The 17890-nt window shown below is 55.1% G+C and overlaps 2 protein-coding genes across 2 annotated transcripts; both read left to right on the top strand.

Moving 5' to 3' along the window:
- The first annotated feature begins 5412 nt into the window (after positions 1 to 5412).
- Positions 5413 to 7727, top strand: LOC118641678 (S100 calcium binding protein P). The gene is made up of 2 exons (XM_036279119.1): positions 5413 to 5644; positions 7427 to 7727. The coding sequence occupies exons 1-2, from the start codon at positions 5507 to 5509 to the stop codon at positions 7574 to 7576; spliced, it is 288 nt and encodes a 95-aa protein (XP_036135012.1). The 5' UTR covers positions 5413 to 5506; the 3' UTR covers positions 7577 to 7727.
- A 7073-nt stretch (positions 7728 to 14800) lies between these two features.
- On the top strand, positions 14801 to 16520 carry BLOC1S4 (biogenesis of lysosomal organelles complex 1 subunit 4). Its single transcript, XM_036275784.1, has 2 exons — positions 14801 to 16326; positions 16434 to 16520. The coding sequence occupies exon 1, from the start codon at positions 14825 to 14827 to the stop codon at positions 15461 to 15463; it is 639 nt and encodes a 212-aa protein (XP_036131677.1). The 5' UTR covers positions 14801 to 14824; the 3' UTR covers positions 15464 to 16326; positions 16434 to 16520.
- Positions 16521 to 17890: the final 1370 nt, after the last annotated feature.

Here is a 17890-nt window from a genome sequence, read left to right as displayed (position 1 = left end):
GATTGGTGGGCCCCAGGGCAGAGAGTCATTTAGTCAACGCAACGGATCCTGGGGCGGCCACAGCGTCAGCTTTGTCCGGTTTTGCTGCTTTTCTGGGCCTGGAGCTGAACTACAACAGAGGCCCAGATGTTATCTCTAGGGAGGAAAAGTTGGTTCTAACCTGCATGACTAGCAATATGAATGGTCAGGGGGTCCGAATTGCATGACCAGTGAAATGCTAGGGGAGGAAAGGTGACCCTGGGGGGAGGTCCTTGTTCTCCCAGTTCTGCCCCTTGCTAGGCACCTGGAGCCTTCCGCCCTGGTGACGGGCTGTGCCTGGCCATCGTCCTTGCTCGGCTCGTGCCTGTCTGCCTGCCACACTTCCAGCATCTCCCACCCTTTTCGATACTCTCCATCTCTGAGGGGTACCTATTATTATCACTATTTTGTTGAACACTGACCCAGGTTACAGAACTTGTCCCGGGTGTCACAGCAAATAAAAGACAGGAACAGGCATCAAAGCAAAGCCAGCATAAGGCTTTCTACGGTGCCAGGGCAGCCGATGCCAAGCCACTGGGTGGTATACCCGAGCCCTGCACAGATGTACTGGCTGAACGGTGTCCCCCAAAGTCATGTCCTTTCCAGAACCTCAGAATGGGACCGTATTTGAAAGTAGGGTCATCGCAGATGGAATAAGTTAAGATGAGGTCATGCTGGAGTTGAATTAGCTCTTAATCCACTGTGACTGGTGTCACGAGAAGAGACGGCCACACAGAGGGAAGAAAGCCATGTGAGGTCACAGGCAAGCCAAGAAGCTCCAAGGATTGCCAGCCACCACCAGAAGCTGGGAGGGAGGCTGCGTTATCCTTCTAGCCCGGAGAACTGTGGTTTGCAAATAGCCGCTAGGGGTCCAGGGCTCCCCGCCACCCTCCCCAGGAGCTGTGTGCCCCGGGCAAGATGAGGCCTCTGCCCTCACAGCTTCCTGGTACGTGATCCCTGACATTCAGCTTGTTCCTGAGAAACGCAGTTTCTGAACTCTCTCAACCTCCTCGCTCACCACGAGTCACCTCGGAAGTTGTCAGGGATAAAACTGCTCTGATGCGGGTCTGTCTCCGCAGTGAGTGGAGAGGAGTCAGGAGCGGGCTTGTTCACCCACATCCCTGCCCGGAGTCTCGGTTTCCCCTTCTGCAAAGCACAGAGGTTGCACAGATACTGAGGCCCCTCCTCTTCCTTCTCATTTCTCCTTCCTGCAGAGGCCTCCACCAGCTCCCAAATGTCTTTTGGGCAGGTGGCTGCAGGACCCCAGAACTGGGCATGACTCCTTACTCCGCAGCCCCCTCACTGGCCTCCCTGCCTCCAGCCTCGCCCTCCTCATCCAGCTGCCCAAGGGTCTCTCTCCCAGCTGAAAACCCTCCGGGCCACTGGCCGCGAAGCAGGGTCCCCTAGGAAGCTGTGGACCAGCCCAGCACAACCAGCAGCTCTGGGTGGCTGGGGCCCAGACGGCTGGCATTTAAAGCCACCCAGGAGCTTTGCTGTGCAGCCAGGGCTGGGCGGCCAGCCTGGAAGACAAGGACCTGGTGAGGCCAGCCTGCAGGCCCCTTCCTGATCTGTGAGCTTCCCTCTCCGCCCCCCCCCACCCCAGCTTTCCACTCCCCAAAGCCCAGCGCCCTGCACCCTTGCTGTTCAGCTCAGCAGTGCCCTCTCCTCCCAGCCCACCCCTCTGCAAGCTCTGCGTCACCTTCCAGGGGCCCAGTCCCCCTGCCTCTGTGTCACCTTCCAGGGGCCCAGTCCCCCTGCCTCTGCTTCACCTTCCAGGGGCCCAGTCCCCCTGCCTCTGCTTCTCCCCTCCTGCAGCTGCCTGTCCCTCCCTCCCTCTCAGGCTGGAGACCCCCTGAGGTCAGGATCTGGGTCTCCCTCATCGAGTGTCCCCCGCCCCGTGCAGGGACCTGAGGGCTTGCATGGACTTGCTGCACCAGCGTGGTTTGGGGCCTGTGCTGGCCGGGCTCTGTGCTGACCAGGGCCACACACGGGGTCTCAGCCATGTTTGCTGAGCACCAACATCCTTCTCAGACACCTCGGCTGGCCCGGCCCCCAGAGGCTGGCTGTTCCCACGCACACAGCGGCTCTCCCAGAACTTCCCGACCCCACACAGGCTCGGACCCACAGGAGACATTCCCAGAAGTGGGCACCTCCGGGCTCCATCTGCCTCCTGGGCAGAGCCTCCTGGCTGGTGACTACCCGGCTCCTGTGTGCTCACCGTTCCCCCTTCACCTGCTGGGCCTGCAGGAAACCGGTCATTCCAGTTCCCTGACCGCTCCGCACAGGCCGGGAGGGGCCGCATCCGGCCGGCTGGGTCAGCCAGGCAGACAGTGCTGGTGGGCAGTGGGTGACCAGGCTCAGGAACCAAGGGGAGGTGTGCGGCCCTGTTGAGGACAAAAGTCTCTGCTTTCCCTGTTCCGCCTGACACGCACATGTTGCACCAGCGAATAGAGGACTGTGGGGGCGATGAGCTGGGGGCCTGTGGGTGCTGAGGGCAGAGCAGGGTCCTTTCCCTGTCAGCCCGTCCAGGAGTCCACGTGTAGCCAGCGAGACAGCCCCTCCCAGCTGCCGGGGCCTGGGCCCACCCAGAGGACCGTCTCCTCACGGTCTCCAGCCCCGTCCGCTGCTCTGCCCATGCTCCTGTTACTCAGGCCCCCACGGAATCCGCAAGGGAGAACCCGGGAACCGTGACCGTGGGGTGATCCCACCTGGTCAGGGACAGAGAAGGCTTTTCTGCATGATGCAATTCAGTCTCCTTTGCTTTCCAGAACAGGTCATTTCTGTTACATTTGTGATAGAGTCAAGACCTGGGGGGACATTAGTTATCCCCCCACACGGAGACTCTGTGAGAGGGGACACCGCCCGGGGGACATTAGTTATCCCCCCACATGGAGACTCTGTGACAGGGGACATCGCCCGGGGGACATTAGTTATCCCCCCACATGGAGACTCTGTGACGGGACATCGCCCAGGGGACATTAGTTATCCCCCCCGCACAGAGACTCTGTGACAGGGGACATCGACCTGGGGGACATTAGTTACCCCCCCGCACGGAGACTCTGTGACAGGGGACATCGCCCGGGGGACATTAGTTACCCCCCCGCACAGAGACTCTGTGACAGGGGACATCGCCCAGGGGACATTAGTTACCCCCCCGCACAGAGACTCTGTGACAGGGGACATCGACCTGGGGGACATTAGTTACCCCCCCGCACGGAGACTCTGTGACAGGGGACATCGCCCGGGGGACATTAGTTACCCCCCCGCACAGAGACTCTGTGACAGGGGACATCGCCCAGGGGACATTAGTTACCCCCCCGCACGGAGACTCTGTGACAGGGGACATCGCCCGGCATACTCTTCTACTTGTGTTCACTCAGCAGCAATGTCTCACCACTTCTTTTAAGTCCTACAAGGAGCTCCATCCAGGGAGGCCTTCGAGCAGGGCCTGCTTTGACTTTTGCAGCAGGTTTGAAAACAAAGCTTGGGGGAAACCATACACCCATACTAAGTGTTCAGAAGAAAGCACCCGCTTTTTCAGCAAAGAGGCGGAAGGTGGGGGGGTGTCGGATCGGACCAGGCAGGCACTGCCCAGCAGCCCTCCCTGGCATGCCCGGCCCCTCCTGCCAACCAGGCCCAGGGAGGGCAGCTGCTCTGTGGAGGCAGCTCCAGCCGGGCCCTTTCCTGTCCCACGTCCTCACCCAGCGGGCCCGGGAGCTGTCCTGCGGGCCTGACGGACTCTCTGTGACCACACCTGAGCCAGGCGCCTCTGGGCCCTCACCCGGCAGCGCGTCCTGTCTGCAGGCTGCCTAGCCCAGCGGAAGCAGTGAGCTGTCACCCCCACCCCCGGGGAATCGGACGCAGCTCCTCGAATCCCACCCCTGCCCAGCAAGTCCCTGGCCTTCCTTCAGCAAGAATCCCCTACCCTTGCTGTCTCCTCTTAGTCGTCTTCCACCCACGGGCCTCTCCCCCAGCCCCACTGTCCCCTGGCTAGACATGGCCAGCTGCCCCGTCCTATGCGGTGTTGAGCCTGGTCTCTCCCTAGCTCCATTGTCATGAACAGCCTTGAGTAGCCTTCCCGGGGTTTCAACAAGAGTCAGAATCCCTTTTCCTCCAAGAGGCCGGTGACGCGGGGTCTAAGTCTAGCCCCCTTTTGGAAAGGTGGCCCATCCTCTGAGGAGGGTGGCGCCACCCTTCAGGGCTGGCGGGCGACAGACTCCAGACAGACTCCAGTGCTCGGCCACAGTCTGAAAGGCTGACTTGAGTGCGCCCCGAGGCTGGCTCTCCCCTTTGGCTGCACTGATAAGATCAGGACTGGGATTCCTTTGAGAGGCGCACCCTTCTGGTCGGGAGGCGACAGCCTGGGGGAACTCTGGGATCCTAAAAGGAAACGCCCAGCACAGGAGTGAACTGGCCCCTCCCTCTTCCCAAACGATCCCCAGAGGGGCCCTGCCAGGTCCCCTTGCAGGACACCTGGGAGGAAGCGACATGCCCAAAGGAGAGTCGATGCTGCCAGCCCAGCTGCTCCGAAGTGCCAGGCTGGTGCCAGGCCGCATGTATGCAGCTGGTTTGATCTCCCTGCGGTCCTGCCCCCAGGTTCTGTCCAGGCCCTCCCCCTGCCTCCACAGTGGGCGGCAGGGGCCCTGCAAGCTTCCCCACTAGGGCAACTAGAGGACGGAGTTCAAGCTCATCCAGCCCTGGCTAGTGTGGCTCGGCTGGCTGTGTGTCATCCCGTGCACCAAAAGGTCTCAGGTTCGATTCCCAGTCAGGGCACATACCTAGGTTGTGGGTTTAATCCCTGGTCCCGGTGCATATGGGAAGCAACCAAATGAAACAAACTTGACCCAGACCCCACACTCGGAGCGCTCCTGACACACACGGAGGCCCAGAGGAACCTTCTCCTTGTCTAACCCTGGGCCTGCCCTCCAGGGAGGGCTGCGGTGTGAGCTGGCCCGGGGGATGACTCACAGGGGTTCTGAACAGCAGCGGGCTCCTGGGCATAACTGTGCTCGGCCCACATTCCTTCACTCAACATCTCTGTCCACCCACTGAGCGCCCGGCCCGGCTGCTATTCACACGGACGGGGGCCAAAGGGCAGGCCCGCGCACTCATTAGTCACTCAGCAAACACTCGCCGGGCACCCACTTAACCCAGAGACCACACAGGTCCCCAGGTGGGGACACCACTGTAATTCAGTGAGGACCCTGAGACACAGGGAAGTGCAGCAAAATATGGGCCCACACCTATACCCAGGCCGGGCTGGGGGAGGGCTCCAGACCATGGCACCAGGAAGTTGCGACAATGCATCTAACTGGAGCTGAGCAATGCGCACGGGGAGGGGCAGGTGTGCTGAGCAATCCAACCCTGTTTGTCCCACCCTCTGTGTCAACACGAAGCTGGACCTTATAAAGCACCCAGAGGCCGCCGTGGGCCATTTCCTCAGCCACAGCAGCCATCGGGAGGACCGCGGGGGGACGAGTCCAGCACCATGTCAGAACTGGAGATAGCCATGGGCATGATCATCGACGTCTTCGCCCGGTACGCGGGGACAGACGGCAACGCGCAGAGCCTGAGCAAGGGGGAGCTGAAGGTGCTCATGGAGAAGGAGCTCCCGGGCTTCCTGGAGGTGAGGCACAGGGTCCGGGGCAGGGCTGTCGTGATGGGGAGCAGGGAGGACGTGGGGGAAAGAGGAAGGAGGGTGTGGAAGACAGAAGGGGCAGAAACTGTCAAGACCCATTTGCTCTAAGGGCAGCAGGAAGGGCGGCCAGTCCCCCTGGTGGAGGAATATGTCTGCGGCCCCAGAGCTGGGGACCGGGCTTCTCAGCAGGACGAGGCTGTGGATTCTCCCTCTGCAGGGGCCCCAGGGCAGGGAATGGGGCGAGAACCTGAGTGGTGGAAGATGGGGTAGGGGCACAGGGACGGAATCCAGGGCCATCTCTGGGAACTGTCCCTCTGCAAGGCTGCTGGCCACAAACATCCCTGTCCACCGTCTGCTTGTTCGCCAGTCCCCGGTGCCTGATGTTAGGGGGCCTGGCAGGGATACAAACGAGGAGGTCCCATCCTGCCACCTGTCTGTCCACAAGGGGCCTCCCCAGGGCACTTAAACAGAGGGCCTGCCCCCCTGCCTCCTCTCCCTGCTCTCCTTCCCTCCTGCCCTCCCCTCACGTCCTTCTCCCCACTCCACCTCCACCCACTCTGCCCGCCTGCCCGCTAAGGCCTGTGCTGACATGGAGTCCCCTTGGCCATATACTACGCTTCTCTTTCCCTGGACATGCAAGCAACGAGGATATACTTTTAAAAAATAAAATGCGTTTGTTTTTCTCTATTATAAATTTGTCTGTGGCGGACGATGTAAAAATACAGAAATGTGGAGGGAAGAAATCCCCCCACACACAGCCTCTCCCCATGGGAAAGTCGATGTGAATGAATTTCTAATTTACGTGCAATTCCACTTCTTTCCTGACTTAATGTGGTAGCGCGGGCTCCCCGGCTTTGACCCTCATGCAACACCCGGCCCCACCCAGGTGGTCCTGGGAGCACGTATTGAGAACCCGCGAGGCCAGGGATTCTCAAACGTGGGTTACAGAGTTCCCAGGGAACCCGGCAAAGCAGGGGGCTTTGCCCTTCCACGGGCCGGGCCCCCAGCTGATGCTGACGCCCCGCAGAGTTGGAGAAGCGTGCGCTCAGCAGAGTCCCCTGTGGTGGTGGCGCCGAGGCCCAGCCCGCGCCTGGCACGGCCTGAGCATCCTACGCTCTGGGCAGCTGTGGGGCTACTTGGCGCCACCAGGATTTGATCACATAGAACTTGCCGGTTCCGGGGGCTGGGCCGCCAGCGCCCCCTGCTGCTGCTTTGGGGTCTGCACTGTGGTGGTGCTGGGTCCCCTCCTGCGCTCGGCGCGCTCTGCCGCGTGAGCAGGCTGACACCTCACCCCACCCTCTGCAGGAAGACCTGGGGCTCGGTGCCTCGTCTGACCCCCGATTCCCCCTTCTCCCGGGGGCAGTGGGGTCCCTTCCGCCCTCTGCGCTCTCTCTTCGCCTGTAGCCGGTGATGCACCTCCCTGCCTGGGGGATGAGGCGCAGGGGTGTTCGCTGCCCGCACGAGGTGGTGTTCAGTAAACGTGGCCAAGAGTTCCCATAGGCCGCACCCACAGAGCTAGTGGTGCCGGGGAGGGGCTGCGAGTCCGTGCCTCCCTGGGGGTCGCCATGGTGCAGAAAGCACACTGGACAGTCCAGAGAAGTCCCTTCAGGTACCTAGGGCCCCTCCCCCAGTCTTCTTTCCAGGTGCCCGCTGCGCATAGCCGGCCCTGGCACAAGCTCGGGTTTCCTTCCCTCTGCCCATCAACCGTGGTGGCTGAGGCCAGGGCCCCCGCGGGCACCCCCTCGCTGACCCTGCCCCTGTCTCCTCTAGAGCGGAAGGGACAAGGAGACCGTGGACAAGCTGCTCAAGGACCTGGACGCCAACGGAGACGCCACGGTGGACTTCAACGAGTTCATCGTGTTTGTGGCTGCGCTCACCTCTGCCTGTCACAAGTATTTCCAACAGGGGGGAGCCAAGTGACGCCCTGCAGACCTGGGTCCCTGAAGGGGGCTCAGGGCTGCCGGCTCCCAGAAAGCTCTTGGCTGCACTGATTTCTCTGGGCTGAGAGAGCTGACCGCCATCTGATGAATAAAATGTTTGCCAAAGGGGCCTGGTCTCAGAGACGCTGATTATTTCCTAAAGCCCCAGTGTCAACACACACACCCGAAGACCTCGCTGGTCTGCCACTGCATGCTCATCCCCTGCCCAGGGCAGGCGCAGAGAAGGGAGGACATGGGTCATTGGTAAGAGTCCATTCGCGGGCCGTTTCCTGAGTGCCCACCCTGTGCCAGCCTGATGGGTAAGGCATGGTCCCTGCTTATGTTGATTCGTCAGCACAGAGAGATCACCACCCTCTACTGGACCCCAGGGAGGATCGTGGGAAATCCCTCCGTTCATTCAGTCAGTCGGTCAGCAAACACTGGCCCCTCCATCTTCCAGCTCTCCACACATGTTTTTTCAGGTGACATCTTTTTTAAATTTTTTATCCTTACCCAAGGACACTTTTGCATTTATCTTCAGATAGAACAGGAGGGAGAGGGGGAGGACGAGAGAGAGAGAAACATCGATGTGAGAGAGACACATCGACCTGCTGCCTGCCACCCACACGACCCCAACCGTGCCGGGGACAAACCACAACCGAGGTACATGCCCTTAGCAGGAACCGAACCCAGGACTCTCTGGTCCACAGACCGACGCTCTAGCTGCTAAGCCAAACCGGCCAGGGCTCAGGTGACATCTTTGTAATGGTACAATACTACCTTTTCTCTTCTCCCGCAACGCAGTAACAGACTAGGGAAGAAACGAGCTGTAAGTGAGGAGGAATCAGAACCAGTGAACAGCTGGCCACCTCACCAGAGCTCACGGCTTGGGGGCACAGTCCTCAGACAGCACCCGGTGACTCAAGGGGGGTCCTGCGCACTAGGTCAGTAATGTGACCTGGTCCAGACGGCTGAGCCGCCTCTTCTGTGTGAAGATGTACCAGCAGAGCAGGAATGAGCTGCACCACTGACAGGAGGCTTTGGTGGGTCCCTCCAAAGGGGGAAGGGGTGGCCCATGTTTTTGTAGAGGGAGGGTTGCGTTCCATTAGGTAGAAGCAGGTACACACATTGAAGAAAAGCGTGGAAAGGCAAGTCAACGTGACGTGGGGGCACTGCAAGTGTGGACCAGCGTGGAAATTGCTTTCTCTTTCCTCTTGCTCCCTCCCACATCCTGCCGGCTAGGAGCCTGCAGAAGCTGCAGCCCACACCACAGCCCTACTCCTCGGCCTCGCTTGTAGCTGGGGTGCAGGCGCCTGACCTGGGACCCCCACACTCTGCCCTCACTCCAGACTTGGAGTCGGGCACTTGATGCCAAGAGGGGGGCCTAGCAACTGCCCAGGGTTCTGCAGCACGGCTGTCGGAGAAGTTCCCGGCTCCGGAGTCTGCCCTGGCTCTCGGGCCTCAGCAACCCTGAACAACTCACCATCTGAAAGGGGAGGAGTCTCTTCTGCATCATCACCTGGGGCGGGGGGGGGGGGGGAGTTCTGTGCCTTCCCACCGAGAACCCAGACTGCTGGAGCATGAAAATGGCCACCTGCCACTTCCTTTAAGGGTCCTTGGGGCTTCTTTGACAGGTGTTTACAAGTCCCAGCTCCCATTCATGAAGACAAGAGGACCCGCTCAGGGGCCGGCCCCCTCAAAGTGCCCTGCTCCCAGGCAGATCCTCTCTCTGGCACGTGCAGTCCCCACAGCTGCGCCGCTGCCCAGGAACATCTGCACCCCATCGTGGCTGCTCCCCAGCCTCCGGCCGAGAGATGACGTCGGTCTGGAGAACAGACCCCTGCCCCAAGGGACCGGCCTCTCTCGGCCCCTCTCCGGGGTCCCCGAGCAGGATGCAGAACACCTGCCCCTCGTGGGTGAAGTCCACAGTCACCTCTCTGGAGTTCACAACTTCCTGGGGGACACCTGCTTCCAGGCCCTCGTGAAGCCAACGCCATGTCCAGTCAGCGTTGTCTAGCGGCTGCACGAGTTCACTGGCCGGAGGGTGCCATCATTTGCTCATTATTAAGGACACAGTGTGGCAGGCAGGCAGACAGGCACGAGCCGAGCAAGGACGATGGCCAGGCACAGCAGGTCACCAGGGTGGAAGGCTCCAGGTGCCTAGCAAGGGGCAGAACTGGGAGAACAAGGACCTCGCCCCCAGGGTCACCTTTCCTCCCCTAGCATTTCACTGGTCATGCGGTTTGGACCCCTGAGCCTTCATATTGCTGGTCAGGTGGTTTGGACCCCCTGCCTTTTCCTCCCTAGAGATAGCATCCAGGCCTCCTTGTAGTTCAGCCCCAGGCCCAGAAAAGCAGCAAAGCCGGACAAGTGACATCAAGGACCAGCTGCATTGATAATGACCCCCTGCCCTGGGGCCCACCAATCAGTGGAGACCAGGACCCTGCAGAGCACACCTGGAAAGTAATGACTATTCTATTGAGACCTCCCCTGAGACCTCCCCTGAGATTCCCACCTGCCAGGGAGAAATAAAACCCTTCAGGACAAAGGACCCAGCTATGTGCTCTCCCTCTGGGGAGACATTCCCCTCCTTGTCCCTTAAACTCTCGGGGACCCCAGGAGACTTGCAACCAGGGAGCAGTGGGCAGGGGCAGCTCGTCCCGGGCTCACCCCTGCCCGTCTCCAAGGCCCCTGTTCCCTGACTTCCCAGGGAGCCGACGCAGCCTGGGCTCTCCTGCCACTTCTGCGCCGCCCCTCCCTGTCCCACTGGGTGCTTTCGCTGCGGCCGGTCCCTGTCCCACTGTCCTGGGTGCTTTCGCTGCGGCCGGTCCCTGTCCCACTGTCCTGGGTGCTTTCGCTGCGGCCGGTCCCTGTCCCACTGTCCTGGGTGCTTTCGCTGCGGCCGGTCCCTGTCCCACTGTCCTGGGTGCTTTCGCTGCGGCCGGTCCCTGTCCCACTGTCCTGGGTGCTTTCGCTGCGGCCGGTCCCTGTCCCACTGTCCTGGGTGCTTTCGCTGCGGCCGGTCAGCTCTCGCTTTGCTGTACTTCGTCTCTTGGTGGAAGTTTTTCCTTCAAGTAGACAAGAGCCGAGGTTTCCTCTCGCCGGTAACAATAGTTCTTATTTTTTGTTTTTAAAAAGTTGCTACAGTTAATATTTTCATGCATAAATCTTCATCTTAAGTGCAGATAATTTCCCCAAAATAAATTCCATTTTTAACCTATGATTACTAGGTCAAAGGAGAATTTTTTTTTACTGTGGTAAAAATATATGACAAAATGTACTATTTTAATCAGTTCTAAATGTACAGCTCAGTAGTGTTAAGAATACTCCCCTTGTTGTGCAACCGATCTCCAGAACTTTCATCTTGCAAAACTGAAACTCCAAACCATTAACCAACACCCCCTGCAAGCGCCTGGCAAACACTGTTTCATTTTCCGGGATTTGACTACCCTCGGGACCTCATGCAGTTCTCATGGTACCTGGTTCAGCCCACTGAGCGCAGTGTCCTCCAGGTTCAGCCCAGATGGCTCATCCCAGTTGTAGTGTGTCAGTATTTCCATCCTTTTTAAAGCTGAATAACAGTCCTTTATATGGACAGAATACATTTTGCTTATCCATTCATTCATCAATGGACACCTGGGCTGCTTCCAGAATTTTTAAAATATGTTTCATTATTATTATTTTAGAGAGAGAGAAAAAACATCGATGTGAGAAACATGGATGGATGGGCTGCCTCCTGCACGCCCCCTCCTGGGGATCAAGCCTGCAATGCGGGCGCGTGCCCTGACCGGGAATCTTAACTGGGACCTCTCAGTCCATGGGGTAACGCTCAGTCCACTGAGCTGCACCAGCCTGGCACTTCCACAATTAGGAGATGTGTATGTATATAAAATATATATATTTAGCCAATGTCAAGTGTCTCTCCACTATCATGCTTGGGAATTGTTTGATTTTCTCCAGCAGAAGCCAGGCTTGGGCTGTCACCAGCGCCCCCTGCTGATGATTTTCAGAATTGGTCCTAGGCTAAGCTGTGTCCCCCAAGTGAGGACTGTGCACGTTCACCTTCTTCAGGTGGAGTGCCATAGTGTCCGTGGGTACTGGGACCACCATGGGCTGGCTACCTCCTGGCTGAACACAGCCAGTCATGTGCCCTGTCTGCTGGTCCCAGCCTAAACTCACAACTACATTCTGAAGGCCTGTCGCCTGGGTCCTCTCGGTGTCACAAGAGTGGACCCAAAGAGCTGCCCTCCACCACCTCCACCACAGCGTACCACGATGTCACTCCTTCCTGCTCAGAAACAACTCCGACCTGCAGGGACTGCTGCGCCATCGCCAGCACCCCGCCCCATCCACAAGGCGCCTTGCCTGTCAGGAAAACAGCACCCACTTCTCCTGCAGGCTCTCTTCCTACACACCAAGGCCCCGGGCATTTCTAGAACATTCCTCCCTCTCCCTCTTGCCAAAGCCTTGAGTACTTGTTGCCCAGCTACACGCCCTCTCCCCCTTCCCAGCTGCCATCCTCCCTCCCGGGCCCCTCGTTCACATGCACTTGGGAACCTCCCTCCTTGGCCCAGTCCTGGGTGTGCACCAGGCCCCGTTCCACAGCATAGCCCTCTGGCCCCTGACTTCTGTCTCCAGGGATCCGTTCTCCTTGCTTGGCCACCCTGGGACTGTCACTTTGCAGATTACAGGCTGTTTTTGTTTTTGTCTTGGAGAAATTCTTTCCATTTGAGTTTGTCTGATGTTTCCTCGCCACCAGGTCTGAGTCATGTATCTTTGGTGAGAATGTCGCAGAAATGACATTCTTATCAGATGGCACACGTTTTCAGTCCTCCCTCTAACCGGTCGTGGTCACTTTGATCACTAGATTAAGATGGTATTTGAAAAAAATGGTCAGTTCCAGAGCTGGGGCCAGATATGTCTTGCTGTATCTAAACATCTTGTCCTGACAGAAAGTAAGGACATGTTCAGAGAATGACCGGAATATATCAGGACACAGAAGCGGGCTTGAACTGGCTGCCACTGGCCCAATCACATACTTCATCATGGAGTTATTCACTCGTTTCGCTTTTATAACTAATGGGCACTTTGTATTGAGTACTTTGGAAGTACATACGTATTCTGTTCCCGAAGCATTTAATTTATTCATGTATTCATAATTATACAAAGTCATAGTCTCCCATCTTATTCAAGGAGTTGTATTGGTTACTACTATTACTTGTTCTGATGATCAAATTATCCCTAATTTGCCAGTGGGAGCCTATTCAAGCTGGCCTCTGTGTCCTTTTGATATATCACTAATGTTTTCTGAACATTTCCTTTCTTTCTTCCATAGAAAGATGTCTGGATACATTTTATATTTCCCTTGCCCTGGCTCTGGAATTGATCATTTCTCCAAGCAGCCCTAGTTCCTTGTAGTGGAAAATAGCATTTAGAAGCCAAGATCTAAGAGCTAAGTGTGCTCACTGTTACTGGGTGTCACTGCTCCCAGACCCTCCCAATGGACAGAACTAAGGAATATTTGTAAGTATATATTTATATAGACACCCACATCTACAGTTCTATTACCTATCATATATATAAACATGTTTCTAAGCACAGGAAGTCTGTGGGGTGCCTCACAGAGAAAAACGTAAGGTAAATCAGGTTCACTGAGGCATGTGTTACAGCGCCATTGGATGTGAGTTTAATGTTAATGAACCAACAGTACATATTAAATAATGTGTCTTTTAACAGAAACACACATAAAACAAGATTATGTATTGATTGGTTGATGTAAATGTGGCCAGAGGCTGGCAGGAACCTAACCCTGCTTTTCCCCTGAGGGCAATGATTCAGTGTTTGCTAATTCAGTGTCTACGGTGACTTTATAGAACTACTGCAAATAACAAAAATCAGCTGTACAAACTCACACACACACACACCCATCCCTTTAGGAACTGCAACCACCTGGCAAAACTGCAGCCTTCTCTAGGGCTTCCCCCAGGAAGTGGAGTGTGTGGGGAACACACACACTGAGGCTGCAGAGAGGCCAGACCTTGGTTGAAGTAGGTGTTAGAGTCTGTAAATAGGTGGGAGGAAGGGAAGCCATAAGGGAGAAAAGATGGGACATTCTGAGGGTGAAAATTTGAGAGAGAGGACCAGGGAGGGGGCTTACATTTGGGGCTGCAACTGGGGAAAACAAGGATGAGACAAATGATGCAGCTTTAAGATGGAGAAATTCTTGTGTGTGTGTGTGTGTGTATGAACTATATGTGTTGAAGAAATGAACACACTCGTCTCTAGGTAACATCCTCTCGATTTCTCCTGCTCTCTGGGCATCTCCACTACTAAAATGAGGCTCCAGGGAGAGATTTTGGACTGTCTGTCCAGTGCTATATCACCCAGTGCCTAGAACAGTGCCCAGGATACAGCAGAAGCTAAGTAATATTGATGAATAAATAAAAACAACTGTGGTAAAATAAATTTTAAAATGGTTTGAACTGACATAGCCCAAGTGTCTAAGCCAGAAACTTCCGTTTGAATGATCTGCATGGGTAAGCATACACGTTTAAATTTAAATTTAACTTACATACTGCATTGGCCCTCATTCTTTGAAAGAGTATTAAGCACCAACCATGTGACAGCAAGAAGAAACTAGGGACAGGAAGGAACCCTTCCTGGCCCTGGACATGTTCTTTCTCTTGATCTGGACGGAGGCCCCACGGTTGTATGGATATGCAAAAACTAATCAATCTGCGCACATACGACGTATGCACTTTACTGTTCTGATACACCTTCATTTTTTTCTTTTAAATTCTCACGAAGAACATTTTTCCATTTTTTGTTCAGGTAGAGTAGGAGGGAGAGAGATGAAGAGAGAGAGAGAGAAACATCTACGTGAAAGGGACACATTGAGTAGCTGTCACCCGCACGACCCGACCAGGGCTGGGGACAAACTGCAACCGAGGTACGTGCCCCTCATGGGAACCAAACCGGGTCTCTCTGGATCGCAGGCGACACTCTAACCGCGGAGCCAAACCAGCCAGGGCTACCCTTTGCATCTTAAATAGGTTCTAAATGAGGGCGTGCGCACAGACCACTGGGCGCGCGCGAGTGTGAGCGTGCGCGCGCTCGTTCATGCGCGCTCGTGCCGCAAGAAGGGGCGTATGCTGCGCGCGCGCGCGCGAAGACCGGAAGCAGGGCGTGCTGCTGTGCGTGCGCGTGCGCAGAGGCCGGACGCTGGCTGGCAGCCCGGAAGTGGCGGGCTATGGAGGGTCGCTCCGCGGGTCGCGGGCTCTCTCGCGAGGCGTCGGTGGAAGAGGCCGAGCCCCAGGTGGACAGCGGTAACGTGTCCCAGAGCCACAGCAGCGCGTCGGGGCCGTGGGAGGACGAGGGCGCGGAGCTGGGCGCGCCGGGACGCGACCTGCCTCTGCTGCGCCGCGCCGCCGCGGGCTATGCCGCCTGCCTGCTGCCCGGAGCGGGCGCGCGGCCCGAGGTGGAGGCCCTGGACGCGAGCCTGGAGGACCTGCTCACCAGAGTGGACGAGTTCGTGGGCATGCTGGACATGCTGCGCGGCGACTCGTCCCACGTCGTCAGCGAGGGCGTGCCTCGCATCCACGCCAAGGCCACGGAGATGCGGCAGGTCTACGGCAAGATAGACCGACTCGAGGCCTTCGTCGGGATGATCGGCGCCAGCGTGGCCAGAATGGAGGAGCAAGTGGCCCGGGCGGAGGCCGAGCTGGGGTCTTTCCCCAGTGCATTCAGAAAACTCCTGCACACCATTCCCGTGCCCTCCATCTTCAACAAGGCGCCCTCCAGCAGGCCCCAGCCCACCGGCTACGAACCCCCCGTCCTGTTCCGCACCGAGGACCACTTTCCCTGTTGCAGCGAACGACCTCTGATCTGAGTCGGCCCGACCACACTGCAAGAGGATGCTGCCACCTGAGATTATCTCGAGGATTAATTAAATCGATTGCAAGTCCAGTTAATAGACATTGGATGTCAGAGTGTGGGATTTGTTATGTGCACACTCTGTCTCCCACGGCCTATGCTTTTTTATGTCTTCCAGTGTTAACCCAAAAGCTGCTTGGTGGGAGCCATCGGGTTAGCAAAATGAATAAACTTGTCGGTGCACTGTGGCAAAACTGTTATTTTTATGGATTTTACAGCTCAACAAACAGTATTACCTTTTCAAGATTTATATATTTATATACTCTCTAGAAAAACTGCTGAGCCATTAAAGCTTTGTTATAATTTGATCCTAATGGTGATTCATTTTGCTATCGCTTAGTGTTGTGGTCGGTGGTAAATTATTTAACATTATATTAAACTGTCCATATGGATTGTAAACCGAAGGAAATTGTACAGTTTCTGAGAAAATGTACCGATTTATTGCAACTATTTATTGTATTTGAAAGTATAATATCAGAACCTTAATTTGCCCATAGCAAACATGTCTATCTAATGGTTGCGAAGGTGTGGTTTATAGTTCAAATATTAATAAAATTTTTAAATGTTTCCTTCTGAAAAGGACTTGACATATTTCCTTTTGTGTTGGTTTTAAAATAAGACTTGTTGCTCATTATTTTAGGAACAGGATCAAGAAAGGGGCTTGGGAGTACCTCCTTTACAAGGCTGATGTGAAAAACTAGCCGTAGCTACCTACCGGGCATGTGTTCCTTTCCCTTCAAACAGAACAGTTCAATCATTCGTGTGGATGACTGGTGTTAGGTTTTGTTCTTTCACCCTGACAACATAGACCACTTGCAGGTACAGCAGGCTGCGGGCTTGATCTTAATCTGTTTTATAAGCTGATTCTAGACAGTAGACCTCAAGCCTGCAGATGGCTTAGGTGGCTTTTGTGTCATTTATCACAGGTCTTTGTGGTTGATGGAACAGATATGACCCTCACTTCACCACAAATAATGAAAAGTCTGATAATAGATCTCAACCTTCACTTTCACGGACCTTCCATGTTGTTAACATTCATACCTTTTCAGGTAGGTCACTGATTACAGATTGAAGAACTGATTCAGAAGCTGAAAGAACAAGTAAGCTACATTTAACATTTGGCAACTACTGGGTATGTAAGTAATTAACATATTCCTACAACATAGTCACTGAATATGAAAATAAATTCCTTAGATAATGTCTATGTTGCTAAAATGGTTTTTAAACTTATGGTTAATATTAAACAGCAGGTAATAATTAGGACAAATGAAAAAATAGAATAAAAATAAAGGCTGAGATTTAGTATCTGAGTAATAGACACCCTAAGTTCCAGAAAGCATATGTTAACAAGTGTATTATAAAGTAAAACTTTCTTAATTAGGAATATATAACGGTTAGATATTTACTTTCATTACCTACAAAAGAAGTAAACTGAATTGAGAAAATGAAAAGTATAGTAACCAGCCCTGGCCCGTTTGGCTTAGCGGTTGGAGCGTCGGCCTGCAGTCCAGAGAGACCTGGGTTCGGTTCCCGCTAAGGGTGCATACCTCAGTTGCAGTTTGTCCCTGGCCCTGGTTGGGTTGTGCGGGTGGCAACCACTCAATGTGTCCCTTTCACGTCGATGTTTTTCTCTTCCTCTCCCTCCCTCTATCTGAACAAAAAACAAAAAAATGTCCTCAAGTGAGGATAAAAAAGAAAAGTATAATACCAGTAAAAAGGTGAAATTCAACAGTTTTTAAAGTTAACCTATGTTCCCTGGTTGGTTTGGCTCAGCGGTTAGAGTGTCGGCCCACAGACCAAAGAGTCGCAGGTTTGATTCTGGTCTAGGGCACATACCTCAGTTGCAGTTCAGTCCTGATCCTGGTCAGGGTCCCCAATCGATGTGTCTCTCTCAAATGGATGTTTCTCTCTCTCTATCTCCCACTCTTATCTGAAGATAAATGGAAAAATATCCTCGGGTGAGGATTTAAAAAGAATAAAGTTAACCATATGTAATTTTCTGGCAATGTATTTTTTAAAGCTCTGATTTGGATGATAACTTACACGATGATATGTGCAGCTTGACTCTAAGGGACCTAGGGCCTGAAGTTCTGTCAATGGGTGTTGTTTGTGGGGTTTCTAGGAGAGATCAGTGCAGGCCAGTGGTTGGTGGGGGATTTGAAGCTGGTTTGCAGAGCACCAGACAGATTAGATAAAGGTCATTTGTCTCAAGAGTGAGGGTTGGGGAAGCCAGGTACCCCATTCTCTTAGGCACTGCCACCTCCAGACCCGGCTCCCTCCTGTCCCACCCCTGACGAACTGGATCTTGGAAAACTGGTCCTTCTACCTCCTTGTAAGTCAGTTAAGAAGTTAAGAGGGAGCTGGAGGGGGAGGCTCAGTGGTC

This window comes from Molossus molossus, unplaced genomic scaffold (assembly GCF_014108415.1).
Source record: "Molossus molossus isolate mMolMol1 unplaced genomic scaffold, mMolMol1.p scaffold_m16_p_1, whole genome shotgun sequence".
Taxonomy (NCBI): domain Eukaryota; kingdom Metazoa; phylum Chordata; class Mammalia; order Chiroptera; family Molossidae; genus Molossus; species Molossus molossus.
The sequence above is the reverse complement of the archived record's forward strand: the minus strand, read 5'-3'. Positions and strand labels throughout refer to the sequence as shown.